At 38.7% G+C, this 13,174-nt stretch overlaps 1 protein-coding gene across 1 annotated transcript in view; it reads left to right on the top strand.

Annotated features, from left to right (window-relative positions):
- The window catches only part of MCF2L2 (MCF.2 cell line derived transforming sequence-like 2), a 174,721-nt gene that overhangs the window by 95,284 nt on the left and 66,263 nt on the right, over positions 1-13,174 (top strand). Inside the window, exon 5 of the mRNA XM_006884157.1 lies at positions 4,187-4,306. Coding sequence (XP_006884219.1) covers positions 4,187-4,306 — 120 coding nt within the window. The remainder of the gene's footprint in view (positions 1-4,186; positions 4,307-13,174) is intronic.

Below are 13,174 nucleotides of genomic sequence, written 5' to 3'. Positions count from 1 at the left end.
AATATAAAATTGAAATAAGAAATGAGACCGAGAAAAAAAAATTGGAAGGCTCTTCTCATTACCCATTGTCTTCTAGTTGGAACCAACTCATAGCTGGGCTGACCCTTCATTGGGTTTCTGGGACTGATCTTTGTCCAGAAGCGCTACTGGTAGATCCAAACCACTAGGGAGGTGGGCCTGAGTTCCAGCGTAAGTCTCTACCAACTAGCTTCATTCCAAAGGCAGAAAGAGGTGGACCCCTTTCCTGTTGGGCATGTATGGCTTTGTCCCTTTTGTTTAGTTGTGGTTAGATGAGTTGTGATTGGGAAAACTGCAGCCCTGTAGATCAGATACCTGATTGGACAGTGCCCATGGGTCCGGGCACTCCAGAGGTCTGGCCTGTGGAGAGCTCTGGTTGCCCAGAGCTCAGAGATGCCAGAATGATCTTATTTCTTCTGAGTAATTTTTCCCAGAATTTCACTTATTATTTTTGTGGCTAAAGATTCTGCACTGCATTGTTGTGGTGTTGTCGTTGACAGGTGCAATTAAGCTGGTCCTGACTTGTGGCAGCCCTCGGTTATTGTTGTGTGCTAGTAAGTCAGAACAGACCAAGACCAGTGGGTTTTCAGAGACTGAAAATTGCCTGAGAAGAGATTTCCCATCTTCCTCCCAAGGAGTAGCTGGTGGATTCGAGCAGTGTGTTTTTGGGTTGACAGTGTAGCTCCCACCACTCAACCACCAGTGCTGCCTTTATCCTTCAGTGGGGTTTGCTTACTGAGAAATACAGATATCTAGACTTCACCCGAGTGCTAATCAAGATTTTACAGGGTGGGGACCAGATTATTAACAAGAACCTCAGGAAGTTCGTTTGGGGAAGCTGCTGGACCACCGGAAAGCTCGGATGGTGAAAGAGTTGGGTTTCAGTTGTTGCCATCAAGTAGTTATACAGATTTGGGGATTATCTCAGTTCTCAGGGCCTTACCCCGAGATGAGGGCAGTACTTCTTGAGAGCCACTTGGCCCTGGAAGAGTAGTGTAGGGATGTTAATGACAAGGTCAGTGATTCAAAGCCTCCAGTCACTCTGTGGAAGAAAGATGCACAGGCTCCTTTGGTAATGATTTACAGTCTTGGAAACTCAGTGGAGGGAGAGTCTCTGTGAGTCAGAATCAACTTGATGGCAAAGAGTTGGGGTGTCAGGAGGGCCTATTTATTTGACTCAATAATTCTAGAATTTTATCTCCAGAAAATGTTCCAATATGTGGATAAATATGTTCATTTCAGTATTATTTATAATCAAGGAGTCCCAGACTTATGGTAGAATTCTGTTCTGACAACTTAGTCCCAAGTTGGTACTGATACAAGTCAGATACCTAACTATGTTTTGTTTTATTTCTTTGTCATTAATACTGTCTTTTATTATCAGTATCACTATAAATCTGATTTTTATGTATCTTTAGGGGTCGAAAACATATATATATATATGAAACTGTGGCACTGGGGACAACATTGCCAATGTAAGATGGATCTTGGCTGAAAGCAGAGAGTATCAGAGGAATGTCTATCTGTGTTTCATTGACTTTGCAAAGGCATTTGACTATGTGGATCACAACAAACTGTGGCTGACTTTAAGGAAAAATGGGAATCACAGAACTTGATTGTGCTCATGTGAAACTTATACTTGGACCAGAAGGCAATCATCATAACAGAGCAAGAAAACACTGCACAGTTCAAAAATCAGTAAAGGAGTTCATCAGGGATACATCTTTCATACCTTTCAATCTAGATGTAGAACAGATCATTTGAGAGGCTGAACTTTATGAGGAGTGTGGCATCAGGATTGGAGGAAGTCTCAACAACAACCTACGCTATGCAAATGACACAACCTTACTTGCTGAAACTGAGGCGGGCCTGAAGCTGCAGAGGGTCGAGAACTGTAGTCTGCAATATAGATTACAGCTCAACATCAAGAAAACAAAGATTCTCCCCACTGGGCCAATAGGTAGCATCATGATAGATGGAAAAGAGATTGAAATTGTTAACAATTTCAGCTTATTTGGTTCCACAGTCAACACTCTTGGCACCAGCAGTCAGGAATAAAAAGACAAATTGGATTGGGAAAATCTAGAGTGCTGAAGAGCAAGGATGTCAGTCTAGAGACTAATTAATAATGAGCACTGGATCCATGCTATAGTACTTGCTATTCATCAGCGAGCTGGACAATGACCAAAGAGGACAGCAGAATTGATGCCTTTGAGCTGTAGTGCTGGAGATGAGTATTGATACACCATACATTGCCAGGAGAACTAACAGGTCTCTCCTAGAAAAGGTGAAGCTACACTGCTCCTTGGAGGCAAGGGTTTTGAGTCTCTATCTCACACGTTTTGAGCAGGTAACCAGGAGAGACCAGTCTTTGGAGAAGGGTATCATGCTTGGAAGGGTCGAGGGACAGCTCAGAAGGAGAAGAAAGAACCCGGATGAGATGGATTGACATAATAACTGGAGTAGTGAGAGTAGGTGTATATCAGAGACGGTGAGATTGGCTCAGGATAGAGCAGGATATGCATATGGTCACTATGAGTCATAGTCAACTCGACACACAACAGCACCACCAACAAAGGTATATATTTAATGCAGACATAAAAATATACACAAAAATACAAATACTCAGAATTTACTACCACTAAGAAGAGTTGGACAACATTGACATCTTGTCAGCTGAAGTAATAGCTCCACTGGTAAAAGATTTTAGATAATGTAGTATTATTCCTAGGAATTGGGATGGCATATCTAATAAAACAAATTAGTGAACATTGTCTGTGAAATCCTTTTCTTTTTTGATTCGTATCTTGCATGGTGTCAGCTCACTACTTCCCAGCTCTATATGTTGACTTTAGCAAAGCTATCAGCATTGGGGTCCATGTTTTGAAGCAACAGAAGCCCCTGATTTAGTTTAGAAAATGAAATCTGTACAGCAATGTTTTGAACAGCAAATCATAAAAAGGAACACTTGTGGACAAATATCTGAGAATGATAACATCAACAAATTACTCACTGCAAAACTGTGTGCAGAAAGTATTACTGATGATAAGATCTACATTATTGTTACCTGCCTTCGAGTTGTGTATGACTCATATGCACAAAATAGGAGTCAGCATATGTACAACAGCTCTAAACCCTGCTCTATCCTGAGCCAACCTCATTACCTCTGACACACCTACGCCCATTACCCCAGTCACTGAGTCAATCCATCTCATCTGAGGTCTTCCTCTCCTGCGCTGTCCCTCCACCCTTCCAAACATGATGTCCTTCTTCAGGTACTGGTCCCTCCTGGCAACATGCCCAAAGTATGTGACACAGAGCTTCAATATCCATTCCTCAAAAGAGCAGCTTGGTTTCACCCTCTCCAGTTATACAATTTTAAATCCTCAGTTTTAAAATCTTCAAGTTTAAAAGTTCAGGTGGTTCATAATCCTGTAGTAAAAATATGGAAGAACATAAGGAATTGGTTCAATAGATTGCAACCTGTGAAAAAAGAATGTTTCTGCAGAATTCTACTAACATGAATAAAGGCTCTTGCTGTAATATTAAGTGAAAAAGTAAGTTATAAAATATTTCTGTGGTACATTCTTATCATTAAATAGCCCAACAGTAAATAAATGGAAATACGAAATGTGATTATAAAATCATGAATAGTTTTCTTTTCCAAGGGTGTGTTTCTATTAATTTCCAACATGTTCTGTAAATAGTATGAATTCTTTTTAAAGTCAGAAAGAGCAATGTTTCTTGTTTGCTTAGTTGTTGTGGTTTGATTTTCTTTTTCTTTAAGGAAAAGGATTGGATTATCTGTAGGAGCTTTGGTGGCACATAATGAATTAAGCTGCTAACTAAACGGTCAGCAGTTCAAATTAGACCAGCTGATCTTTGGTAAAGAGATGGGCAGTCTGGGTAGTTTATTCCTGTAAGGACCCATAGCCTCAGAACCTGATAGAGGATCACTCTGGGTCAGAATCCACTTCGCTGAGAGTAGGTTTGTTTTAGTTTGATCTCCAAGGTGCCTTCAGTTCTGACATCCTGTGCAATCCATTCTTGCCATCCATGTCATCCACTTTGAATTTTTCATTTGGGCTCCTTGGTAAGAAACGGCCTACATAGCTCTTGGAATGAATATCTGTTTTTCCCCCCTTGACACTTTTCATATTCCTTCTAGGTAGCATTTCCAGGAAACTTGCAGCTCATATTCATCCTTCGTCCGTCTCATTTTATCCAGAGAGCCTTCACAGACATCGGCATTAAGTACTACCGGGAGGAATTTAAAATGAAGGTGCCGGTAAGCATGAGCTGCGCTTGGTCGTTACTGGGGCAAGGCCTGTCTCTTGTCTCTTCTTCTTCCTTCCCTCACTTCCTTTCTCTCTCCACCTCTCCCCTTCTCTCATTTCTTCCTTTTCCTCTGGTTTTCAGTTAACAGATAAATATTTATGGCACAGTGGATTACATGTTGCATTACTAACCAAAAGGTCAACAGTTTGAATCCACCATCCACTCAGAGGGAGAAAGTTGAACATCTTTCCTCTGTAAAGATTTACAGTCCCAGAAAAGTAGTGAAGGGTGAAACAGAACCAACTCAAAGGCAGTGGCTTTGGGTATGGATCATGTGCATAATAGCAAGCTAACTGTGGTCAATCATATAGGACCTTATAAAATGTGTCTCCTCAGAAACTAGCAGAGTGCTTGATGCACACACACACATGGATATTCACATATGACATTTATTTTTATTATGGAAAAGTCTAAGCAATTCATATCTCAAAGGGATTTGTGTTTGCTCCCACCTTCAAGCAATTTAAACTCAAGGCCAATCTCGATTCACCTCATACATGGTCTCCATCTCTCACGTCATATTGAAGCAAATGCCAAGCATTGGATAATCCCAGTTGAAATATTTGTTTAAAAGGAAAAAAGTTCACATATTAACAATAAATATCTCACAGGGACCATCTAGTTATTTATTTATATTATTTATTAATAATTGCTGACAAGAGTTACTGTTTCACTGACTTACTAATAATGATTAATTTAAAATTTTTACTTAATAAGAAGTAATTAACCATTTTTTTAAAATAATGATTTCAAGATGTTATGAAATACAGACATATTCAAATTTTGTCCAGCTGGTTAGTAAAATTTCAATAGTTTGTTGGCATTAAGATGTGGAACGGGTCCTTAGATGACAGTTTGTTGATGTGTCTCATGTTGTTTTTAGGGGCTATCAAATTGGCTCCACTCCCAGCTCCTGTACATACAGCAGAAACCTGAGGGACCGTGTTCCGCCCTCACCACCTCTGACGTGCTTGAGTGTCTTGTTATATTCACTATGTTGTCATCATATATGTCTCATTGATCTCTTTTAGTCTGTAGGTTTCTTCTCCATTCTAATCTTCCTTGTAATTTTTTTCACCCCTAAAGAAACCCAGTCACTTGCCTTTTGAAATTACTCAGACTAGATTTTGCTGATGTCTTCCCATTGTTGTTGAGGAACATTGAGTCAGAACTGATGCATAGCTGACCCTCTAGTGGGTTTTCAGAGGCAGTAAATCACATGGGAGGAGATTGTCCATCTTTCTCCCATGGAGTGGCTGATGGATTCAAACCACGTGCCTTTGGGGTAGCAACAGATTTCCTTATCTCTAAGCCATAGGAGATCCTTGATGTTGTCCTAGGGGTATCATTTACTGTATTTCCCCACTCCATGTATATTCTGTAAATGAATTGCTGAATCTAAAGGTTTATATTATTTTTTTTTCTGTACTGCTTCATAAATGGTGGTGTAGATTTCTAAATTTTCTTTCTTTTTTGTAATATCAGCAGTTGCTTAGTAATCATTGCCTAACTCTGTTCATTCACTGGAGGTTGTAAGTAATGATATTCTAATTCTTTAATTTCTGCGTTATTTATTAGTTGGAATAATTTTAAGAATATATGCTTTAACATTTGGTTATCCTGAAGGATAGCTCATTTGAATGAATATTTTTTCCCTAATTATTCATTTGGGAAAAACATAGTAAATGTTTATTTTTGCTTTCCTTACAAGTTTTCAGAATAATGAGTGAGTTATGTAATGTCACCCACAGTGATTAATGATTTGTTTCCACTTTTCATTACAGACTATGGATTTGCCTATTTGTGAAGTATTTCAGTCCATTGTTGTCATTATTCCTTTGCCCAGTTTGAGCTCCTTCAAGAAATCATGTCTTCTCTGAGCCTTGTTCCTTTGGGAAGAAATGATGTTAGCTATCACAATCTGGGTGCTACATGTCCTTATTTCTACGGAAATGACCACTGTTTCCTAGTCTTTTTAGCAGACAGTTGTTGTTATTGTTATTTGCCGTAGAGTTGCCTGTGACTCATAGCAGTCCTATGCACAACAGCCCTACACCCTGCTCTATTCTATGGCAATCTTATTGTCTCCAACACACCTACCCCGATTAACCCAGTCACTGAATCAATCCATCTCATCAAGGGTCTGTCTGCCTCTCCTGTGCTGTCTCTCCACCCTCCCAAGCATGATGTCCCTCTCCAAGGACTGGTCCCTCCTTGCAACATTTCCCAAGTATGTCAGATGAAGCTTCAGAATCCTTGCCTCCAAGGAGCAGCTTGGCTTCATCCTCCCCAGGACGAACTTGTTTGTTCTCCCGGCAGTTCATGGTATATTCAATACTCTTCTCCAACACCACAGCTCAAAGACATCAGTTCTCTTTCTATCATCCCTAGTCACTGTTCAGATCTTATATACACTTTGTAAAGCAAAATAAATCTTGAGTTCATATTGACATTTCCTACTCATAGTCAAAATTGTTGTTGTTATGTGCCATCGAGTCGCTTGTGACTCATAGTGACACTATGTACAACAGCCCTAAACCCTGCTCTATCCTGTGGCAATCACACTGCCTCTGACACACCCATCCCGATTACCCCAGTCACTGAATCAGTCCACCTCATAGAGGGCCTTCCCCTCTTGCGCCGTCCCTCCACCCTCCCAAGCATGATGTCCCTCTCCAAGGACCTGTTCCTCCTTACAACATGTCTAAAGTATGTCAGACAAAGCCCCAGAATCCTTGCCTCCAAGGAGCAGCCAGGTTTAACCCTCTCCAGGATGAATCTGTTTTCTTGGCAGTCCATGGTACATTCAATACTCTTCTCTAGCAACACAGTTCAAAGGCATCAATTCTTTTTCTATCCTTCCTAGTCATTGTCCAACTCTCTGATGCATAACAAGTGATTTTGAAGACCATTGCCTGTATCAGATGTGCCTTAGTCTCCAGGGTGACACCATTGCTCTTCAGTACTTTGGAGAGGTCCCTAACAGCAGACTTTCCCATGGCAATACACTTTTTAATTTCCTGGCTACTGGTGCCAAGAGTGTTGACCGTGGAGCCAACCAGACTAAAGTTGTTAACAGTCTCAATCTCTTCACCATCCATCCTGATTGCTGCCAATTGGTCCATTGGTGAGAATCTTTGTCTTCTTGACATTGAGCCTCAATCCATACTGAAGGCTGCAGTCCTTGATCCTCTGCAGCAAGCATTTCAGGTCCTCCTCAGTTTCAGCAAGCAGGACTGTGTCATCTGCATAACGCAGATTGTTAATAGATCTTCCACCAATCCTGATGCCACACTTCTCCTCATAGAGCCCAGCCTCTCTGATAATCTGCTCTGCATACAGGTTGAAAAGGTATGGAGATAGGACACATCCCTGGCGTACATCCTTCCCAGTTTTGAAACATGCAGTGTTCCCTTGCTCTGTTCTGACAACTGCCTCTTGGTCCAAGTATAGGTTTCTCATTAGCATGCTCAAGTGTTCTGGGATTCCCATTCTTCTCAGAGTTAGCCACAGTTTGTTATGATCCACACAGTCAAATGCCTTTGCATAATCAATGAAATACAGATAGACATTCTTCTGATATTCCCTGCTTTCAGCTAAGATCCATTTAACATCAGCTAGTTTTTACTTAATTTCCTTCATTTTACATTGTATCTTTTATCACAAACAGAAAAGAAATGTCAGTTCTTAATGATAGTAATCCACTGCCATTGAGTTGATTCCAACTAATGACAACATTCCATTGGGTTTCCAAGGCTGTAGATCTCAATGGAATGTGTTTTAACCACTGTCTTTGTTACTTTCATCACATATTTGGAATGTACTGTGCAAATAAGGTGTGATCAAGCTCACAGGTGGAAAATAGGGGCAAGCTTGAGATCTGCTCCTGACAGACAACCTTGAAAACCCTGTGTAGCAGCTCTGTTCTGTACACACGGGGTTGCCCACAGCCAGAAGCAACCAGCTCTCTTATGCCCACTTTCCCCTCTCATTTCTCATCAGATAATGACCCTGTTTCACAACTTGTGGGGGAAAGGAGTTCCTTTTTTCTTATAAAAGACAAGTAGGGAAAGGATGAAATCGTAGTCAAGTGATTTAGCTAGTCTGTCACTTGACCTTGCAGGTGGTATTTAGACACTGCATATGCTTTCCGCGTGTCTGCTCCTGGCCAGACGTTTTAGATTGGGAAACATCTGTACTCATATCTGATTCACAGAGCCACTTTGTGAAATGTCTAGTGCCTTGTGCAAAAATTTCTAAAGAGGCTATGATACATGTACCCTGTAGTTTTGGTAGGTTTTTAAATTAAACCTTGTGATATAATAGGAAACCCTTCTTTCACAATTAAAAGATCTTCGATCTTTTTTTGGGGTGGGAAAGCCTTAAGCAATTAAAGAGAAAGACATAAAAGTGTCCTGCAAAAGATAAACAACATGCTCTTAATCTGTAACAATTATTTTAATGTATATATTGTCAGTGTGTTGCTCAACAGAATTAACTTGCTTTTCAGTTTTTTATATGAGATTACATTATAAAAATTAAATTTATTTATTCTCTAGTTTTACCATTTATTTATTTGCCATTAGTCATTAGTAGCGTTGCTATTTATGTATTATCTCTTAGCCCTCAAATGATGATTTTCTTTCTCCATATGAATCTTTCTTTAGCTTTGCAGAATGTTGTGTACTACTTAGCTCTGGTGGCTTAAGTGGTAAGAAATTGCACTTTAATCCTAAAGGCATGTGGTTTGAATCCACCTGTTGTTCTGTGGGAAAAGAATGGACAATCTCCCCTTGTGTGATAACTGTCTCTGAAAACCTATGGGTCATTCTGACTTGAAAGTGAACAACGGCAATTTCATAATAGTAGTCTTAGATAATATTTGTCCTTTCATGATTGACTTGACCCAGTAGAATGTTCTCTAGCTGCATCTATGCTAAACAGTGATTACTGAAGTCTTCACTTATTATCTTTCAGCGTTAATAAAAACTCCGTTGTGTGTACCATGATTTATTTCTTCATCTGTTGATGGACAGTTGAATTCTTTCACTCATTCAAAACCTTCTTTTAAAATTCTAGTGAAATCCACTTAATGTAGAATGAAGCATATTAAAGTGTACAATTCAGTGGGGTGTAGCACATGTACAATGTTTTTGGAGTAACTACCTCATTTTAGTTCCAAAATATTTTCCCTCATTTCTAAGTCAAACTCATTATCCATTAAGCAGTTCTTGTTAATTTCTGAATGGATTTCTTACCCAACTCTTCTGTTGTTTTAGCTTTTAAAAGAACCTTGGCAATTTTCTTTGTATAACGTGATGTCATCAGTTAGTAGAGACCATTATACTTGTTCATTTCTGATTTGGATGCCCTTTTATTTCTTTTCCTTTCTTAATTCTTCAGACTAAAATTTCTAGTACAATATTGTATAACCGCTATAAAAGCAGGAATCTTCTCTTGCTTCTGATTTTAAAGTTTTCAATATGTTAGGTTAGGATTTTTCATAAATAGTCTTTATTGGATTTTTTTTTAATCCTGAAAACATGTTGAATTTTGTCAAATACCTTTTCTCAATCAATTGAGAAGACCTCATAGGGTATTTTTTTTCTTCTTTCAATTATGTAGTGCATTTCACTGATTGACTTTCTAACATTAAAGCACCTAGCATTCCTAGAATACATTCCACTTGGTCATGGTATATAATTTTTTTAAAACTTGTGTAAGTTGTGGTTTTAACAAAATTTACAGAAAAGTTGGATTTTTTTTTCATTCATTCATTGTTGCACATTTTATAGAATTCTTTTAATATGGTATTGGATTCAGTTTTCTAATACTTTATTGTTGTTGTTCTTTTTGTTATGTACTGTTGAGTCAGAACTGACTCATAGCTGACCCTCCAGTGGTTTTTCAGAGGCAGTAAACTTCATGAGAGGAGACTGTCTATCTTTATCCTGAAGAGCAGCTGGTATATTCAAACTGCCTGCCTTTGGGCTCGTAGCCCAGTTCCTTACCATTGTATCTATATTCATCATGTATTTGGTCTGTAGTTTCCTTTCTTATCTTACCTTAATCTGGTTCCACTTGCAGGGTAATTCTAGCTTCAGAGAATTATTAAGAACATGCTGTCTTCTATTATTTTGGGAAAAGTTTGAAATAGATTGATGATAATGCTTAATAGAATTATTCAGTGAAGCTATCTGTTTGAAGAACTTCCTGTGTTGAAAGACTTTTGCTTATTTATTACATTTCTATAGATGCTGTTTGAAATTCTCTATTTCTTCCTGAGTCTGGGAATTTGTTCCTTTCATCCAGATGATCTAATTTGTTAACAAACAGTTCTTCACTATAGTTTTCTATAATCCTTTCTGTTTCTGTATGACTGGTAGGAATATTTCTCCTCTGACCATTTATTTCTGACTTTAGAAATTTGCATCTTTTCCCATTTTTCTTTCCCATTTATATGTTAGTTGAGACAATAATTTGTGCTTTGTATGCATCTTTCGGGTACCCCTGAGAAAGACTCAAGCAGACAAAGACAATTTTTGCGAACTAGGTCTACTGTCCTCCCTCTATAACCTGATGTGAGAGTTCCACACTGGAAATGTGACACTTCCATCTTCAAGACCCACCCAGCTGAGGAGGTGTTTGGGACAAGAGCTAGGAGACTGGCTTAACATTTTAAAGTCACATTTTCATTTGATTCTGCATTACTTTAGGCAATGCAGACCTTTGAGTATTTTCTAGAGCTCTGTAAAGTTTCCTTGGACAGTTTTTGCTCATTATTTTGGTATTTCCGAGGAGGGGTGGGCCCTTAGAGCTGCCTGCTCTACCATGTTCACTGGCATCACTTGGCTATCCTATTGCTGAGTTTTGTAAGCTCTTCATATATCCTGCATGCAGTCCTCTTGCCAGATAGATGTGGCTGCAAATAAGTTTTTAATTTGTGGGTTGTCTTTAAATTCTTTTAACTAGTTCTTTGTAGAACAAATGTTTTTCATTTGGATGAAGTCTAAAGCTTTGTTCTTTAAGATTGGCATGTTGTTGTTGTTGTTATGTGCTGTCGAGTTGGCTGTGACTCAGAGTGGCTCTTAACCCTGCTCTATTCTGAGCCTGTGTCATTTTCACCCACACACCTACCCCTTATCACTTCACTCACTGAGGCAACCAATCTCATCTGGGATCTTCCTCTCCTACGCTGTCCCTCCACCCTTCCAATCATGATGTCCTTCTCCAAGAACTGGTCCCTCCTGGCAACATGCCAAAAGTATGTGAGAAGGAGCTTTAATATCTTTGCCTCTCAGGAGAAGCTTGGTTTCACCCTTTCTGGGACAGACCAGTTCTTTTGTAAGTCCATGGTATATTCGATACTCTTCTCCAGCACCACATAGTGCTAAATAGAATAATTTTAGTCAGAACAATTAAGCTTTCATCAGTTCTTGAAAATATTTAACTATTAAATGTTTAACTTAAGATATTTTGAACTGTCAGCTAACTACATTATAGTAGCATTAGATAACAATGCAGGACTTTCATAGTATTTCGTTCCTATTATATTTAATTTTTTATTTAATATTTGTGAGGTGAATGGTAGCATCTTTCATTTATGATGATGAATATTTTGTCTTCTGTTTTTTGCCTCACTCAGTATTGCTAAAGCTTTGTGACTTTCATTGCTCTAATAAAAATAATCATTTTATTAACTATTCACAAAGATATTAAAAGGAGTTATATATATTTATTTATTGTCTGATTCAAAATGTTCCAAGCCAATCTGTTTTGTTTTGCCAATGCCTGTTGTTGTTGTTGTTGTTATTTATTTATTATTAAAATAATCAAAGCAAATTATTTGAAGGAAGCTCTGGTGGCTAGTGGTAAGGAGTTGCACTGCTAATCCAAAAGCACATAGTTCAAATCTAGCAACTGATCCTTGAGAGAGAGATGGACAGTCGCCTCCTATGTGATTTCCAGCCTCTGAAAACCCACGTTTCGACAGTACTTAGTAACAGCGAGTTCTTTGAGGAAGTATAATTACCTAATAACCAAATGGATGTAAGAAATTACTGCATTTTCTTTATTGTGTGCTTAAAAGAATCTTGCAGAAAAAGTTGTTTAGAAGAATTTGTCTCTTAAAGGATTATTATATCAAATCAAAACCAAACCAAACCATTTTTAGTGCGCCTTTCAGATGAGTTAATTTATATAAAATTTTCCTCCATGTGGCTGCTGAAGGCCCAGTTTGAAGTCTGAAAGGACTGCTGCTGAAAAGAACAACTTAGTAACTGTTAAGTCATGGCCTCGTGAGAGAAGACAGACAATGCATTTGCCAGACTATAAGGCCAGCTGAAAACAAGGCCTATATAATACCATGGAACACAGATACGATATTCACACACATGAGAAACCCTGTTTCTTAAATTTATGTATGGGGGGCTTATAATATTAACCCAATTACAAAGAAAAAAACACATCCTAGATTAATTAATTAACTTGCCAGAGCGTAAAAAGAAAGGAATTTAGGACAAAAAGACTACATTATATTTGTATTCTCCATAGTACAATGACTTGTGCAATAATCTGTTCTCAGTAAATGTTCATAGACATCTGAGGTTAATAAAGAGTTAGGTAGGACATCCAAGATGGCGGCAGAGGCAGAGATAGCATGGTGAGCTGCGGGAGCAGCGAACCACTTAAAGCAGGGCCATTATGGCCTTCCACAGACTTCGGCTTATTGATAATTGAACACTTAAACAGTTGATGACTGGCCCTCAGTGAAGATCGAGGCTCAACAACAGGAATTCAAGGATTCCCAAGGAGGAAA

This window comes from Elephantulus edwardii, unplaced genomic scaffold (genome assembly GCF_000299155.1).
Source record: "Elephantulus edwardii isolate Elephantulus edwardi_28Jun2011 unplaced genomic scaffold, EleEdw1.0 scaffold00031, whole genome shotgun sequence".
Classification (NCBI taxonomy): Eukaryota; Metazoa; Chordata; class Mammalia; order Macroscelidea; family Macroscelididae; genus Elephantulus; species Elephantulus edwardii.
The sequence above is the reverse complement of the archived record's forward strand: the minus strand, read 5'-3'. Positions and strand labels throughout refer to the sequence as shown.